The 18,906-nt window shown below is 43.8% G+C and overlaps 1 protein-coding gene across 4 annotated transcripts; it reads left to right on the top strand.

Annotated features, from left to right (window-relative positions):
* The first annotated feature begins 504 nt into the window (after nt 1-504).
* cbarpb (CACN subunit beta associated regulatory protein b) lies at nt 505-18,516 on the top strand. 4 transcript variants are annotated; one of them, XM_039811279.1, is made up of 11 exons: nt 505-857; nt 2,402-2,595; nt 3,539-3,611; nt 6,083-6,231; nt 8,585-8,646; nt 10,787-10,949; nt 11,434-11,605; nt 11,922-12,074; nt 13,107-13,347; nt 13,946-14,135; nt 15,275-18,516. In XM_039811279.1, exons 3-11 carry the CDS (start codon nt 3,564-3,566, stop codon nt 16,803-16,805), a joined length of 2,709 nt encoding a protein of 902 aa, XP_039667213.1. In that variant the 5' UTR covers nt 505-857; nt 2,402-2,595; nt 3,539-3,563; the 3' UTR covers nt 16,806-18,516. The 4 variants fall into 4 exon arrangements, with proteins under 4 accessions (XP_039667213.1, XP_039667212.1, XP_039667214.1 ...); XM_039811278.1 differs by having other exon boundaries at nt 505-861; XM_039811280.1 differs by lacking the exon at nt 2,402-2,595 and having other exon boundaries at nt 505-861.
* The last annotated feature ends 390 nt before the right edge of the window (nt 18,517-18,906 follow it).

Genomic DNA, 18,906 nt, shown 5'->3' with positions numbered 1-18,906 from the left:
AGGGGTAAATATTAGTACTTGTGTGTGAGTTGTGTCGTTCATTTATTGTCAAGTGTAAGGAACGTTACTATTATTTTCAGTTAAACAAACTGGCCAAACTGTGTCTGTTACTGCTACTGAGTAGAAAATACCTGTCTGTTTTCATTCTCGCGTTACATAGGATGTGAGCTTTTTGGCGTTCCATAAAGTTAGGGAGCAACATTGGGGGAAGAGTAGTCCATTTAAAAAACGTTATCTCCCACATTTACTGTTGTTCGTCTATGAAGGTACTGAGCACACGTCACCAGTAGATGGCGCCAAAATGATATGTGACACACATAGGCTACACATAGGCAACAGATAGGGACCCAACAGTCTGGTCTGGACCAAGTTTTTGTTGCTCTTTTGTATGCCCCCCCCCCCAACACACACACACACACACACACACACACACACACACACACACACACACACACACACACACTACTCGGAACTGCTTCACCATTTTGCCCACACCTGCAAGCGAGTCACTCCATATTCTGTAAAATAAATCAATGAACGAAGTAAAGAGCAAAAATGTACATATTTAACGAGTGAAATATAGTTTGCATTCACTGAAACACTCAGGCTCCCCTGACACTGTCTGTGAGGACTGACTGAGCATTACCAGGCTAATTTGGAAAAACTCTTCTATCACTTAGCTTTACATCACTCCTTGCGTCACGTGGTGCGCCTCTGACTGGGTGGTGGGCGTGTCTTAAACAGTGGGGTTTCATTCATAAATACGTTTAGCTTTAAGATCCACATTGAAGTGTTCACAGAAGAGTTTGGTGTTATTGGCTTTGCCCTTCCACCCCTGCATGGACCCGGCCAGTTGAGTAGGTGAGTGCTACCTTTGCTGCATGCCTGCTCGTCTGTTTGTGCAGCCAATTCCAATCGGGAGCTACCTTCTCTGTCGGTGTCACCGGACTGATGAAAATCATGCGCCTGTGAAATATCAAGATGGCATATTTATTAACCTCGCTGCGCTGCTCGGAGTGTAGGCTACGTTAGCTGCTTTTCATCCATTTTTAAAGTTGACTATCGGCTTCATTTCATCACTTATGTGATGCGATTTAAAAAAAAATGTAAAAAAATGTGTGATTTTTGTCTCCTTGCAAACGATGTTATCACTGATAACTTATCAGCCATGCCTTAGGAAACAGCTGCCAAAGACGTGGTGGTGGTGGTGGGGGGGGGGGGCTGCTTTGCTGTAACGTTACTGAGCATTAAGAAACTGGGTGCTTTGATCTGTGCAACAATTTCTCATTTTTCTCAGTTTTATTACAAGGTCCCAAATCAACCATTAGCCTACAATTCTATGCTGTGCTATGGATGTATTGTAGCTAGTATTAATGGGACGAAATATAAGACTAGCCTACTCGAAGCGAAAACGATAACCAGTAATGCAGCTGGCATAGATAGACGGAAATTTGGTTAAGCATGGCGGGATAAGCCGTTGCTGGGACACCCGTGTCTTAGCATCTGCTCAGTAACCAGTCAATAGAGCAATCTTCAGGGTTTTCAACACCATGGAAGTAAGCAATTCTCAACAAAGTACTATAGCTACATTGTTTTTATAGCTTACTTTTTTTTTTTTTTACAAAGATATAGTTATTTCTCATTTTATCTATCTATATATATATATATATATATATATATATATATATATATATATATATATATATATATATAGATAGATAGATAGATAAATAGATAGATATATATATATATATATATATATATATATATATATATATATATATATATATATATATATATATTTCTTAAAGCCTGAGAGCAGAGGAAAGGTGTAGACTACCTGTCATTGTAATCAAACTGTAATGTTGCATTTAAGGAATATAGTGAAGCAGTTCCTTTCTTAATATTGTAAGATATCTTTTAAAGAACACGCTCTGATGTTTGGTGTCAGTCCTTTTCTATGATCATCACTACTGAACTACCGACTGTATATGGAAGCCTGTCAGTGATCTTTGAAGTTAGAGCATTTGTTTAATGCGGGCACTTGTGTAATATATACAGTATAGGCCTATATGCTTTATTGTCATTACATGTTAAATAAAACGGAATTTGGTCTGGCAGCAATCCCCTCATTTTAGCAGCATATGTATATGAATAAGTAACATAAATAGTAATATATGTATATATACACATATGCAATTTATATGTATGTATATATAAATATAAGGAGTCATATACTGTACATAGGCCTACACAGAACTACACTGAGTATATTTTAAATTGCAGTGACCAAATTAATATCAGACAGAACAAAACCACATGATACATGTAAAAGTAATGTCAAACTAATCTACACAAACTGAATAATTAACCAATCATTGTGCCGTATGTTTGTTATCAGCCATGCAGCACTGCCGTCCTGTTGCTCCGAGGCCAGTGGGCCAGCCCTGAGGGGGAACAGTGCTGCTGGGGCTCAGTCAGCTGGTTGGGCTGAGGTGGCCGAGAGGATGCAGCAAGGGAGCTGAGGAGGAGACTCCTGAGCCACAGCCTGACACACACATCCAGAGCTGCTGCTGCGCACTGCCCTCCATCAGGGTAAGACGCTGGGCTGATAGAAAGCAGGATGTGGTACAGTACTGCAAAAGGAAAGCATTCTGGTCACAGCCTGATGTGTTTCCCGTTAAGAGCTTTTCATGCTTGGACGGCAGTCTGCAGGGAAGTTAGGCAGGCTGGCAGCAAACAGCTCGGGCAATAGCTTACAGGTTGTGGTGCTGAAGTTGAGTGCTGCAGTGACTGCTCCTACCCTGCTGGGTGAGTAGATCTATCCAGGGTATGCGTGTGTGGGCGTTTGGTGCAGCAGTAGCTGTATTAATGGCTGATCTGTAAGAGCAAACGCATAGCAGCAGTCGTAGTGGAACTCAGCTGTGTGTGTGTGTGTGTGTGTGTGTGTGTGTGTGTGTGTGTGTGTGTGTGTGTGTGTGTGTGTGTGTGTGTGTGTGTGTGTGTGTGTGTGTGTGTGTGTGTGTGTGTGTGTGTGTGTGTGTGTGTGTGTGTGTGTGTGTGTGTGTGTGTGTGTGTGGGAGGTAGATAGATAGATAGATAGATAGATAGAGTGAGTCTTCAGGCTGATATGAAATTATGGGTGATGATTTACAGCCAAGATGCTAGCATTTGCGTCTTCTGTGGGATACAACACATGCACACACGGCGTACACACATACATTTGGTTTCTGCTGGGTCTTGCAGTCTTTAATGGCTGTTTAGATGCAACAAGATCTTTCTGCAGCAAGGGGCATCTTCTATCACATCCTACAGTGTGTCACTGGACTTCCGACATCAATAATGGACAGCGAAGCCATTCTTTATTCCATGAATTCAGAGAAGTTTTGTTTTGTGTTTACACGTGCAGTGTTTGCCGATTTATCAACACAGATATAATTCAGTATCTCTGGTGGCTGACTTTGTGTTTTGATGAACTGCTCCGGTAATAGTCACTTCCTCTGTGTGTTTGTGTGTGTGTGCATGTGTTATCTCTCAGGGGGACTCTCTAGTTGGCCTGGACCATGAGCAATGAGTCTACCGTCTGGAACATCCTACCAGAAAACTCTACAGTAAGTCTGCCTTTCGCCACCAGCTTATTCTCAAACTTCCTGTGTGTGTGTGTGTGTGTGTTTGTCTCAGTGTGTGTTACGTCCAGCTTCACCACCAGAACCCTACTTTCCCTCATATTCTCATCTGGCCGATTGACTGGCTAATAAAGAACATCCTGACCTGGACCTTACATAATTAAATCTCAGATCTAATCTCAGCTTTAATTTCCCCTCGCAGAGAAATAGAAATGTGACATCTGAGTCTAGCGCTCATTAACACTTGCTGTGCGTTCTCCCCCTCGTAGATTTCAACATAACACTCCGAAGATCTATCGACACCATAAGGGCGTCGTTCTGATATCGAAAGCCTGTTTTTCCTTACATAACATTATTTGTCACGTCACTCTGATACTCCATGAAAAGAACAAGGCCTGCTGTTGTTCTCTACTCTCCCACTCAAGTTGCTGTCTATCATTTTATTTAAGCCATTTTATTCCCTCTTCTGTAGCCTACATGTGGGGACATAGGAACTAGAGAGACACTTTTTTTGCTATTAAAATTGGATAAATAAGCCAAATTCAACTTAAAAAGAAATTCGGAAATAAATCTAGAAAATGCTACGTACGGAATAATATTGGCAGGAAATATGTATTTAGTGAGGTAGTAGATCATACTTATGCAGCAAAAGACATTTTGTCAGTTATTGTCAGTAATAGCTTTCCATCTGCTTTTTGTGTGAGCTTGAGTGGTGGATTGAATCAAGTTTTCCCAATGAATAAAGAGGGAGGGATTTCAAGATGTCCTCCTCTGTTGAAACATGTTCATCCTTACAAAACAATATTTGTGACTATACTATAGCGTCTACCGGTGCTCCTTGTGTGGTTAATTCCCTCAGCTGCAGTCCTTCCTGTGAGAGATTTACCATAGCTAAGGTACACTGCAGACAGGTTAATAGTCCTGGCATTTATTGATTCATTTCACTGTTGCATTTATAGATTCACTTTATGCAGGCCAGCTAGCCGGTGGTGATAAATCAATCTTTTAGGCTGCATGGTGTTACTGGGAAGGTAAAACAGCTGCACAGTAAGGTTGTCAAATCTAGGCTGCAGTTGATGCGTGAGGACGGCATTAGGGCTGTGCAATTAATCGAAATGTAATCGTGATTATGATTTCGGCTCCCAATGAGCACAAAAGCAGAATAATCGAGAAAAACAAGTATTTAGCTCATTACGTTTTGCAAGTAAACTCTTATTTTCTCTTGTGTTCTGAATGAAAAAAAAAAAAAGTTTAAATAGGAAAAGTATTAAGGCAAATTTCACAGTTGATTTTTTTTTTTACAGTTGATTTATTTAACTTTTTCCACCCTTTTTTTAAAGTTCAATAATTGCAACATCTTTCCAGAAGTCAACGAGTAATCGTGTTAAATTATCGTGATTTCAATATTGACCAAAATAATCGTGATTATATTTCTTTCCATAATCGAGCAGCCCTAGATGGCATTTCTCTGATTACATGAGTGGCACACCGATGGAATGTCCCTCTGTCTTATTACAAAAATGTGACCTGGATCTGACCTGAAATGCAGCTGCACATATTTCATAAATGGGCTAAGTAGCACAATGAAATTACTGTATTAGAATTTCAAATCTTAAGGCTCGAGTGGAGGGTAGATATGTTTCTACCTCTCTCCCTCAGCTCAGAGAGCTGCCGCATCAACCATCAGTCAAGAGTTTCAGTGCGTTGACACTTGTGATGAAAGTCATTGTCATTCATGTTCGGGGTGGCGGGGCTCAACACAGACAATCATCTGCCTGCTGTTATTAATAAATCTACTGAAGATAGCATCCAAGCTTTCCTGCATTCTTACAGATGCACCACAGTGGTCACATGTTCCCAACCAACTACAGCTACTGTACAGTCCGACTTATCAAGTCTTCACTACAATGCTTATGTGGGAAGCTTTTTGCTTTACTTGTGCTCTCCCTTTTGATCTAGCACACACAATGTCCAAATTCTGCACAGTTGTATCTACTTTACTTCCTTCACTGCCTACTCATGAATATAAGTGCTATTGAGGTCAAATTACCAGTTAATAGATCTGTCGGTAGAGTACAATAAAGTTACAGTGTAGACCTTTTTCACTGCAGACATTTGACTAGTCATAGTAGGAATCAAATCAAATCAAATTCATATTTTGCCTTCCTCTACTATCATGAGGTTTGTACTACGTGTGTACCATTTGTCTGGGAACCTTATTTATTTATTTTAAGATATTTATTATTATCTATCATTGTTCTTAACTTCTTAACTTGAATTGAACTGTGTGTGTACTCATTGCTGGGCCCCTCGTGTGTTGTCTCTGACATTCTCCTGTCTGCTGTTTATGTGTAAAGGGTTTTGGTCTGTAGACTGTTAAAAAACGGAATTGCCATTTTTGGGATGAATAAAGTTGTTTGAACTTGAAGTTGAACTCAAACTCTGTGTATCTTCAGGAGATCCCATTCGAGGCCACGGAGCAGCAAGATGGCTATGTGCTCCTCCTGGTGATCTTCTCCATCTTCCTGGTAGGAACGGTGACCTTCGTCTCTGTCTTCCTCGTCGCCTGCCGCCGCTGCTGTCGGGGAGGGCAATGCTGTGCCAGGTGCGACGCAAAAACGACGCTTTAGATTAAGCATTTCACTCTCATCCAGAGCGATTTAATGAAGAGTTTTGCAGCATAAGCTCAAACTCCAGAACACTGTAGGCAACCAACAATAAGGACCTGTATGAGGCGTGGGCTTAGTAAAAGTTTAATAACAAGAGCCCTGTAATGATAAGACCATGAAAAGGAGCCGGTGACGTTCCGTTTTTTGTTGACACTGTGCGACAGAAGTGTTCATTCAACTCTAAGGTGAGTTTGAGGCTATAGAATGTGGCGCTGCTGTATTGGTTTTCATTATACTATATATTTGTGTTGTTGGCTGGTGCCCCTGTTATTACTTTTATTATACTTTATTATACTCAAGACAGCTTATGATGCAATCCAGCACAATAACCCCTAACTTTACATCCCTGAAAATTCCCTCAAACTCAAATCAGTACCACTCCTGCGCAGGTTCAACACAAACTAAATATATTAGGGCTGCTCGATTATGGAAAGAAATATAATCACGATTATTTTGGTCAAAAAGTTAAATGAATCAACAGTAAAAAAAACACATCTGTGAAATTTGCCTTAATACTTTTCCTATTTAAACTTTATTTTTTCATTCAGAACACAAGAGAAAATAAGAGTTTACTTGCAAAACGTAATGAGCTAAATAATAATAACATTTTTCTCGTTTATTCAGTTTTTGTGATCATTGGGAGCCGAAATCATAATCCCGATTACATTTTGATTAATTGCACAGCCCTAAAATATATTTCATGCTTCACAGAGGTAGTTTGGAGTCTGCACGGGTGGTACTACGTGGCATGAAACGCACACGAGTACACAGAGTCGACTGACGGAGACTACTCTTCCATGAGCTCACGCATGCAACTACTATTTAGAGACAGGCTGGTACTTACATCGAATGTGTACACATGCATAATAGATGAGGCTCATTAGGTTGCAAATTAAGCTTACTACTGAACTTCCTGTGAAATCGTCCAGTTCGCTCCACCCAGTGAATCCCAAACCCATCTTCAGTATGATTCCATTAACACACAATGCAGTGATCCATTAAACAAGTTAAAGCATCTAAAGCTGTATTATAGGTGGTCAGAAGGAATGATGTTACCCTACAGAGACCGGTGTAAGCATGTTGAAGCCAGGGCAACCCGGTGCATTCACTCATGAAACATGTCAGCTGTGTGAGTGTCACAAGCCCCTGTGGGGCTGCTATGAAAACACCTAGCTGGAAACGCATTCAATATTCATGATCGTCTTTTTTGCCATTCATCTGTGTTTTCTACAGCAGCGCACATCATCAAGTACACTTGAATACATGAGAGCGCACAAGCTAGATGCAGATAAACAGAGAGCACAGAAGCTGAGCCGCGAAAAGGCAAAGCTTGCAGGGGTAGAGCAAGGGAGAATCGGGCAGACTGGTACAAATGATGAGTGTAATGAGATTTCATAGCAGCCATCGGCAGTGATTAATCTCGCATCTCAACCCCAACCGCGCACGCACACAGAGAATACACACACACACACACACACACACACACAGTATTAGGAAGCGTGAACCACAGAGGAAATGAAAGACAAGAATAAGCACAGATCTGGGTGGACAGAGAAATCCCTCAAGTCAACATATACATACACACACACACACACACACACACACACACACACACACACACACACACACACACACACACACACACACACACACACACACACACACACACACACACACACACACACACACACACACACACGCGCGCGCAACACATACTGTAGCTCTGCACAAAGAAATCAGATGGAGAGAAGTGTCTGAGAAGACCTTTCTGTTTCTTTTTTTTCTGCCTCATAATGTAAATTCTGGGTATGAGATTAAAGAAGCATGTTTGGAAATCAGCCGCAGTTAAAGAACTTTAAAAAGGACATGTTTAAAGAATATACTAAAAGAATGATACATGCTTCATCCCCTAAACAATGTGTCTTTTCTCTGTGCTCCTTAAAGATGAGTGGACACATGCAATCCAATAAAGCGCCATGCTTTATCAGTTCTAGAGGTCCCCTGGCCCTGAGGGTTATCAAGTTACTGGCAATGATTTAGGCCCTCATTGATTAGCCAGGCAGGCAGCCATTTAGACAAACAGCGTGGTGAACATTCGGTCCTATGGCAGTGTCTTTATACATTTTTAAACACCGAACAGAAAGATCAAATTGTAATGCCGCTGATCACAAAGCCTTGTACTGTGGTCACCCCGGTGGCCGCCCGCATCAGTGGGGTTTGACAGATGAAAGACAGACTTCAGGGCTAATCAAGTCACAGCATTGATCTGAATGTTTCTGTGCACCCCAGGGCCAGCGATGACCCTGAGAAAACCAACACCACCTACGTGGAGGACTCTCAGCCCACCCATGGTAAGAGAAGAATGGACAAAGAGGAAGAAATGTGGGGAGGGAGGGATAGGGGAACAGATAACTGAGAGAGGGAGGAGTAATGGAGATTGACGGAAGCAGGGATATTTTTATCGCCATCAGCACAAATGTGTAATGTCTATTCCATTAAAATACTGTGATCTCAGCCAAATTAGTTTAAGTAGCCGTGCCATTCCTGGAACGCATTTTGACATTTTTTGGATCATTTAATGCACTCCGTCTAAGATGAACATGATTTAATAAGAGGCAGCACCAGTTTGGAACCAAACTGCTTTTGTCAGGCTTTTTGTTTAGTTTTTCTGTCAGCTTGCCATATTACCATACTTATCCACCACAGAGGTGTCTGAACATCAGATGCTTCACTTCAGTTATAGTCAGTGTAAATATACAGTGTAGCAGACATGGGCTGACTTGGAACAGAATTTTAAAAAAATCTATGTTTGGGGTGTGTTTTGCCTTTAGTACCCAGTTGAAAGAGAAGGGGAATGACCTGCAACAAGTCTCCCCGCTAGACTGGAACTGTGGTTGTTGTGGTTCATGGTCGGTGAACTGGACCATGATATCTAATAATATGCATGATTGCTATAGGTCAAGTAAAATTCAACATGTTATGTAATATATGCAATCATGCATATATAGATAAAACATCACCTATTACTAGGTCCAAAGTGCACGTGTGAATGTAAGAAAACAAGAGTCTACAGCCATGCTAGCAGCTCGGTGAGGATTTAGGGACTGTTCGTTATTCATTTCAGGGGCCACCGGAGGAGTTTTGGGACCTTTAGTCAAAATAGACACGAACCTCCCCTCGCCAGTAATCGCTTTTCTATGACCCTCCGAAACGATTTGGAGAAAAGGTTTATCAATTTATAGATACCTTCTGCACTGGTTTGTGCTTGGCAAAGATGTACAGAGTCCCATTGTTTTTTTACAGCAATAACATACGTGAATTAAACCTCTGCATTCTCATCTGACACATCACACTCCTCTGTTATGGTGTGGTGGCCATTTCAGTAGATTTACTCACTAACGTTGTTGTGGAAACACAATACGCATGGAAACTAAATGCACACTTACTGCATTACTTCAAATACTCCTCTAGTAAACTAGTATTCACATGAAATAAAACAATAAAATATTGAGACCATTCAGCAAAGCACTCTGGGTAACACACAAACTGGTTGCTATGGACTCGTCACTAGGCTTCCTCCACTTCGCCGTTTAAACAAAGTGGAATAAACGTCCAAATCTACACAAAACCCGCAATCAATTAGTTACCTGACATCAAATGTGGCATTTAGGAAACCTTTATTGCACCTTGGCACGGTAAGATGTCCAGACTAGCAACATTCATTTTCGTTTTTTACGTCCTGCTGCTCGCATCGTCAGCCAGGAAATATTTTTTTTACTAAAGCAGTAGCCTATATGAAATCAGATGTATTACCTACCACCATTTAGCTGTTTTGTGTTATTTAGCTAAGATATTTATAAAATATCTGGTCATGCCAGACGTAATTATTCCACAAATTTTTTAAACAATGCAATTATCCGTTTCAGCCACCAGGGGGGCAGTGCTCCCCCTGCCCCACAGCCAAACTCATGGGTCAGACCCATCTGGTAGCGAAGGAGGGCCGAGACTGAGAGCTACATGGAACAATATGCACCAAACAAGCCACTTTGAAATTTTGCCGTTTCTATGAATACAAAAGTTGGGTAACCCCCCCACCCCCACCCAGACTAAATTTTTTTGGATGACCCTCCCCTCAACAAAGAATAAAAAGACATTACCCTCCCCTATTTTCCTCTGGTGGTCCATTCCATAAATACCGAACGGTCCCTTACATAGACACAGAGCTGCTTTAAGCTAAATGTTAACATCAGCAGGCTAACATGCTCACAGTGACAATGCTAACATGCTTATGTTTAGCAGGTATAATGTTGACCATGTTCACATTTTAATCGTTTGCTAATTGGCACTAAATACAAAGTACAATTTTGTAGGGTTGATTGAACGTCCTTTTAGATGTTGATATATTTCACTGAATGACAATAACCTCTCGCTCTTCCTTCGCCCATCTATCTGTCTGCCTCCTCTGTCTTTTTCCTCTTGTATCTCTGCTAGAAATCACCATCAGGGTGGATGAGTCAGAGTGCCTGTCAATGGCCAGCTCTCACGACCAGGAGACTGAGCGCTTCCTCTCTACGGGCACCACAGGCCGCCGCGTCTCCTTCAATGAGGCTGCGCTCTTCGATCATGGCAAGAAGGCCCAGGAGAAGGGCCGCAGGTTAGAAAGCGAACATACACACAAGCCCACATTTGCAAAATGCTTTTTAGTCAGTGTTTAACTCGCATTAATGTCCATGCACTCCAGCTTTAGTGCTTTCTGAGATCAAAGGATTTACACATTAAACTTTGTCCATCTCTCTTCTATGTTAGTTTAGGGTTAAGAATTAATTCAGAATGTGTTATGTATGCTGTGGACACAAAGAGCTCTCACCCTTTCTCATTATTTCACTGCCCTACTTTTCTCTGAAAGCCCTGAGCCTAATGTGCAAATTCTTCAAAAGGAATTATTCTGTGGGGCTAAAAGCAGAATTGAAGTGTTCGCTCTGATCGGTCTGAAGTCAGATATTCCCACTTGGCAGTTTGACTCTTGTGCAAGAATGAGCTCCGTGATATACATATTACTCATCGAGAGCGTAGGCGACTCATGTCCCATCTTTTAGGATTTCATATCTTTCTATTTAACTCTACGTTGTTCGCCGCAGGTACACTCTGACAGAGGGCGACTTCCACCACCTGAAGAACGCCCGGCTCACACACCTCCACATCCCTCCCCCGGGCCTCAAGATAGTCACTATCCATGAGTGCGACTCGGCCGAGAACAGCATCACCATGACGGCGCGCCCTGTCGCTAAGTCAGCACTTTCCATCTTCCAGGTGACAGCTTTCAACCTGCTATTAATCCTGATGCATCGTTAGTCTTCCAGACATCAATCACCTGAGTCAGGGCGAGATCGGGGATCTCTCTGCTTGCTCATTTCAACAGGCTGTGCACATTCATTTCCCAGATGTTCAATCACTGACGTCTGGGCATGATATTCCTTCATAAATGCACACTAAACATCAAAACAAACTTTGGAAGTGGAGCTACATTGCTTCTAATAACTGGATTAATCAATGGAGCTTTGCAGAAAACACGCACGTTCAACAATAGGTTCAAAAGTGTCATGTTTTGTGTGTGCTTCCCTTTCAGCCGATGCTGTGCCCCCTACCACAAACGGCGTTGACCAGCCTGAATGTCAATCCCAGCTGTGCCCTCCCCGGAGATGCTTTTAACTCTGTAGTGGACACCAGCTTCAGCAAGAACACTATTGCTCTCAGCGTTAAAGAGCCAAGCTCCAGCTCTGTAAGTCACGTCCAACTACTGTCAAAATGTATTACATCAGAATCAGTTTTATAAGTAAAGAAGTCATTTCTTACAAGGAATTTGCCTTGGTGTTTGTTTCATACATAAACCAACACACATGTTGAACATTAATATGAATATCAAGTGATAAGTAACTGTCAGTGTTGTAGTACTTGAGATCAAGTCAATTTTTGTCTCGGAATCGATCACATTTTTACTCGGTCTTGTCTCGGTCTTGGATAAAGAGGACTCTGGATTTTATTTCTAGATCACAACTGCAGGGATTTTGCTAAATTGCCTGTGCGTTGTCTAAATTCAGCCTATGTGTTAAAACTTGCAAATGCAACCAATAACTTATATCTTATATCTAATTTGAAATGTGTAACCCCCCCGCCCCCCCTCTCCCTGCCCCTTTTACACACACTCCCACGAAAGTGAATGTGGGAGGCAGGAGAAGAAGCTGTCTAACCCAAATCTGGTCTTGGTCTTGACTCGGTCTCGAACCCTCAAAGTCTCGGTCTTGTCTCGGTCTCGATACGCTCTGGTGTTGGTGATGACTTGGTCTCGGTTTAGGTGGCCTCGACTACAACACTGCTAACTATCACAATTACGGTCATTAATTATGATCCATTCCTAGGTTTGGTATGCTGGTGATTCTCTTGCTGAGAAGCATAAAAAAAAAAAAAAGTGTGTGCATACAAATGACCTGCAAGAGCTCATGTTGGGTCATGTGGAAAATGCAGCATATAGGTCAAAATGAAGTGTGTTGAGTTAATCATTTGGAGAGTGATGAATTTTCTTAAGATAGTCACTCAGTACACGAAACGGCTATTCAAGCAGCCAGTCAACCAGTGAGTCATCCATACGGACATTAGAGGGTCAGAGAGCCTGAGGGGAGGACTAACAAGAGTGATGGTTGATGGGTAAACAAGGAAGCCTGTGTGGAACATCCCTGTCAGAAGGGATTATATACACGGCGCTAGTCTTGGCGGGGTTTCTTTCTGACCGCGTTTCTTTCTCTCCCTCTCTTAGATCGAGATGATGGGAGCGGGGCCCCGGGGCAGATGCAGCAGCGCCAGTGTCGGAGAAGGGGCCGCGGTGAGGAGCGGTGGTGCCCCTCATGCTGGCGGCGGTGCAGGAAGCCAGGGGCCCGTGCTGCAGTTCTTCACTAAACTGCGGCGCCATGCTAGTCTGGAGGGGGCCAGTCCTTACTTCAAGATCAAGAAATGGAAGCTGGACAGCAGCCAGAGAGCCTCGAGTCTGGACACCAGAGGTAATGGATCCTTGATGGTGTAAAGGGTATCTTCAGAAACAATCTGTGCCAATGCAGCAGCGATAAGTGCAACAACTCTTTGCGGTTCTTTGAAAAAAAAAAAAAGAAAAAAAAAAAGAAAGTAAAGTTGTACTGTTGGCAGTTTCTTTCTTAGATGTATTTTCTCTATTTTATTGTGTGTTTAGTATTTTTGGCGATACTCTCTTGGGTAAACAGACAACATTTAAGCAGGGGGCTCCAGCAACCAACTGTGAGATGCCTTTTGGCTGCTAAGACTCGGAAATACACACAGATACACACATGGACAAGACAGATGGCTCGGTGACGTAAAGTTTGGTCGTTCCAAGTCAATTTGAGCCCCTGAGTAAATCCTCCCTGCCTTCATCCTATATACCCGCTGCTCCCCACGCTTCCCCAGGCTTAGTTCTTTCGATCATACCGATCACCAAGGGACCAAAAAAAAAGATCACAAAATCCCCTCAGAAACCTCAACAGTTGATGGAAGCTTTCTCCCGAATTAAGTGTCACTTTACTCCTGCCTGCTGTTACACGACTTGTACCACTCACTGCTCTTTCCCCCACCATTGTTGGGAGCCAGGCTCTCCAAAAAGGAGACAGTTCCAGCGTCAGCGAGCCGCCAGCGAGAGCATGGACCAGGACGACAACGACGCGCACCACATAGACCTCATCCAGTACATCGCCCGCACCCAGGACATCACCTACTGTCCCAGCCACCCCACTACACGCCTCCTCTCGCCTCCATCCACACCACCCCCCTCCCTCGGCAGGTATTTTTAATTTCCTTGCCATTCATCCTGTTCACTGCTTTGCTGCCTTGCACTCATTTCTTTATTGTAGCTAGAAAACGTGTAGTAATGATACACGGTAGAATGTCTCGAAAGTCCCAATTCTTCTCCACTTTGCCTCAACATAAAAGCGTGCTTTTTTTGCAAAAAAACCCTTGCAAAAAAAACAGACTCAAAGTGGTTGTTGACGTGAAATGTCAGAGTCAACGAAACTGAACTGTAAGACAGTGAAAAATATAGAAAATGATGTTGGAAAAGTGCCCTCTTGCCTCCAGACAAGTGGTTTTGCTGTCACATCTAATTAGATTAAAACACAACATGCTGTGCAACCGTAAATACAAGCACAGTCTGAGTTGTATCTAATCCCTGTAAACAAGAACATTATTCATTTTTTGGAGCCAGATGTAGGGGATTCCCAGAGTGCGCTTTTTTTTGGAGGAAAGTAGAGAATTGGGACGCATGGTTTATTCTGGCATAGTAAACCATTCCATCACTGACATGGTCCGATAAAGTCATTATGTCCCCGAAAGGGTCACTACTTCTTGATTTTGTTATTATAAGTTTGCAATTATAGCAATGCAGGTTTTGCCCAATACAAGGTTATACAACACAAATAACCAATCTCCCTTAGTATTTTCTTATCTAACCATTTATTTTCCTGCACTGAATATTAGATTAAACAAAATCCGTGTTTCCTGTCTATGTTTGCAGATGTTTGTTGTTTGAAAATAAATGCAATTTCCTGGGAGCCGCTGTGAGCTCAGAAATGTGATGATCCTCATGCTCATTTACAGTTTATTGCTACTGCTATCACTCAAGTTGCGTTTCATACAGTACGCATTCTTTAAACATGACCGCAGGGGGATTTCTGGGAATTTTCAGAGCGTGCATGGCATCAGTATTCAGCCAAGTTAAGTTTAAGGACATGCGACAGCAGCCATTGCAAGTCATGACAATCATTCTGTGCACTGTGAACATAGCCATGTTTCAGATGACTGTGTTATTTAGGTAAATGCTCTGACACTGACACCTGTCTTGCATGTCTGTGTGTTTCTCCTCCTCCTTCTCTCCTTACTATTTTCATTTTATCTCATCTCTCCACACCTGTGTGCACACTACAGGGTAGAGGTAGAGGTGATGGTGGAGCCCAGCTGCAGCCATGGAGGACCAGGGGTGATTGGCCTATCCCCTGATCCCCAAGACGAAGCACTGTCCCTGGCAAGAAGGGAAGGTGCGGACCCTTCGGAACCCCTAGAACCCCAGGACCCCCAGTCCCATTACAATGACATCTGGACCCTACGTGCGACACTGGAACAATACGCCGCCTCTGATCAGAGCAGCAACAATGACAGGAACTCTGTCTGCAGCGATGCTGAAAGTGTGTGTTCGCTGGGCGTGCGCACAGAGACCGAAAGAGGAAGGCTGCTCAGCTACCCGTCCCAGGATTTAGGGGATGAGGCAGAGGGCGGAGAGGATGACAAGGACGTTTCGATGTATATGGACGAGAGGTTGGGGGTGAAGGAGGGAAGAAAGAGGAAACAGGAAAGCACAGAGTCAGAGCGAGGGAGCAGCGACGGAGAAACAGGGACTCGTAAATTGCTGCAGATGGACAGCGGCTACGCGTCGATAGAGGCTCCTTCTCGTGGTCCTGAAGACCTGCGGCTGTTTGGGAGCTTCAGCAGCAGCCCAAAGGACAGAACCGCCCACGAGAAGAGGCACCACTTTACCAACGCAGGGCGGACGGGCACTGTCGGCGAGAGCTTTGAGTCTCATCTCTTCGAGGAGGAGCCCGAGGAAGAGTTGCTGTTGGGTGCCAGCGGAGGACTTTCCGTAGAAACAGGTGCTGGTTCACTGAGCTGGTTCCCGTATGGTCAGATGCTCACACCGCGAGAGGCTGCGCAGCCTTCACCTCAACCGCCGGCGTTGCACCGGCGAGACTACAGCATAGATGAGAAGACGGACGCCCTCTTCCACGAGTTCCTCCGCCACGACCCTCAGTTCGACCAGCAGGAGTCACCGCTAAGGAAGCACCGGTCCCGGATCCACCTCCGCAAGCAGTGGCAGCGCCACAAGCAGTGGAGCGACCCTGGTGTCAGACACTTCCAGTCCTCTTTTGAGAGACAGCGGACCCCGCTACGGAGGGGTGAGAGCGTGAACTACCCACTGGACACAAGCTACCACAGCACGCTGCCCCGCATCGTCAGCGGTCCAGACGAGGAGACCAGCGACGGGACCGGCAGCACTCCTGACACTCCGAAGGAGCCCACGAATGCTAAGAGTGGGGGCAAGGACAGGGAGCAGAGTGTCCCTGTCAGAGACACTGGGGACCATGCCTCCTCCTCCTCCTCTCCTCCACCACCTCATCATCCCTTCATCTCAGAGAAAGACGAAAGGCTGGGGGCGCCCCACGAGCCTCAGGAGGACAGCAAACAGTCTGGGCTCCCTCCCGAGCCCCCGGACGAGCGCTTGCCCCCTCAGCTGCCCAACTCCTCAGGCTACGGCCCGCAGACCATCACAGCAGAGCTCACAGACAAACTGGCCGCTAACCTCGACGAGAGGCTGTACACGGGCCTTCGCAGGGCCAAGGACACAGCCACCGAATGTGTGACGGTGGCGGCCGCACACGCTTCTCCGGACCACAGCCCAGTGTAGCAGGGCTTCAGTCGTCCTCCCCGTCAACCTCACTCCTGCTGAAACACACGTTTCTTCCCGTTACTGATGTGTCTCGCCTCCGTTTCAAACTTCTCTGTGTTACAGCTTGAACGGTGTGATCCAGGCCCATTAACACACTATGAAAAGTATGCTTTAAATCATCATCTTACGTACAGCCGATGCACTAGAAATGCAGCCAGTCTGTCTTCATGCCTGTTGACATTACAAAGCTCTTTTTTCATTGATGTAGAAAGATTCATTTCAAAAATAATAGACATAGCTAACGTATCAAAAACCATATGGTTTCAGTAATAATTGTTTCTGTGTCTATTTCCATCTCTACTGCTGCCTTCCTGTCTCTGCTCTCCAGTACGAATAAGCGAAGCTGAGGGCTAATATGGCCTCTGTACTTGTTGATCCACTGTGAAACCAGGTGCTATTAGAGGAAAGCTACAGATCTGGACGCAACAGCTAGTCACATGATCATGCATTAGTGGGAAAATAAGTCGCTTTTATCACTATTTATGGGCTACAAACTGATTTAAAACACCAACATGAATCAATTAAAGCTATATGAGGCATACTTAGGTTGTTGACACTGGAGGTTTAGATCAGTAGTTCCCAACCTGGGGGTCCCAAGAGAAGTCTGATTATATGTTTCTATTACTATTTGGTTTGGTTTTGTCTTAAGCAGTCAGTACTTAAGGACCACTCTCTCCCACTTACGCCATTTTCAGTCAACGTGGAAGCTATGATAGCGATTGCTAGGAGCAGTTATAGCTGAAATATGTCTATATAAAATATAATAGTTATTATATAAGTCGACTTACAACACCCTGTAGAGCTACGTCATCTCATCCATGCTTGTTGCCATGTTTCATGGATGTAGCTAGGTAACTAGCTATGTAGGAAGATAATGGCCCCATTCTTAATCCCGCCCACAAAGCTCTGATTGGTGCATTGTTTCTCCAATCGTGGTAAACATCACTCAAGTCATTAGGTCATTGGGTCACAAGTAGACATTATTTGATTTTAAGGGGCCGCAAGCCAAAAAGGTTGGGAACCACTGGTTTAGACAGACATAACATACAGTTAGCAAAGGCCAGAACAGTTCTCATAAAATGTTCTTTTGAAAAGGAAGATGTCCTTTGATCCTAACTGCGGGTCATGATGACTGGTCGTGACGTTTGTTGTTTTTGACTGAAAACGCTTCTCAGCTATGTGTCGACTTTGTGTCGTTTATTTTTTTAAATTTTATTTTATGAATTGTAATATATTTTTGAACGTCTAAATTGCTTAAATGACAATGAAAACTGAGAGTGTGGCAGGTTTGAAGAGGACAGGTTCAGAACTAACAAACACTCCGGTCACAGATATCACAGTAATCTCCGTAAACGATGACTCTCTTAGTACTAGTGACATGAGCTCTGTCCTAACAGGGAGAACAAACTCTTGTGTCTTGTCTTGTCTCTCCTGTCTTGTGCACAGGTTTTACAGCCAAGAGGTGGGCACTTAACATTTAAGCTATTAGACAAGATGGCTGCCCTCAAAGACGTTTGGTGTTTATTTAATTTATAAGAAAGGCATGCTTTCTTGTGCATGGGGCTCACAGAACAGGCTTTATTTGTCCGCTTCTGACATTCTTGTTTTCCCCTCTTCCTCTTCTTCTCCTGAGAAAGTTGACAGTGCAGTAGATGGCTCCCGCGGGTGGGTGAGGACTTCACATCCTGCCGGCTTATAAAACCAGACCGAACAAAGAGCCACTGCCATTCAAATGAAACCCCGGCAGCAGATTATGACCTGAAAATCCATTTTTGCTCACAGATCTCTGCTTTTACAGGACATCCTCAGCGGTAGCAGCAGGTTGATTGTGACCCAGTTACGCTCATAAAATCTCATTCTCAGAGGGGGCTTTTGGGCTTTCCGTCTCTCCCACGTGCAGTGAGGGGAACCACTGCAGAAGATGGTGTTGAATATAAATCCTAACGAGAGAAGGATTTCCGCCTTTCATCCCCCTGTCTCCCTTTCCTCGTTCTTTTTCGAGGCTGTTCCCGTGCAGTAAATTGAAATCACCGAATAGGAAATGGGGGAGAAAACAAAT

The sequence above is a fragment of the Perca fluviatilis genome, chromosome 9 (assembly GCF_010015445.1).
Source record: "Perca fluviatilis chromosome 9, GENO_Pfluv_1.0, whole genome shotgun sequence".
Classification (NCBI taxonomy): domain Eukaryota; kingdom Metazoa; phylum Chordata; class Actinopteri; order Perciformes; family Percidae; genus Perca; species Perca fluviatilis.
This window is presented reverse-complemented; position numbering and strand designations above follow the sequence as displayed.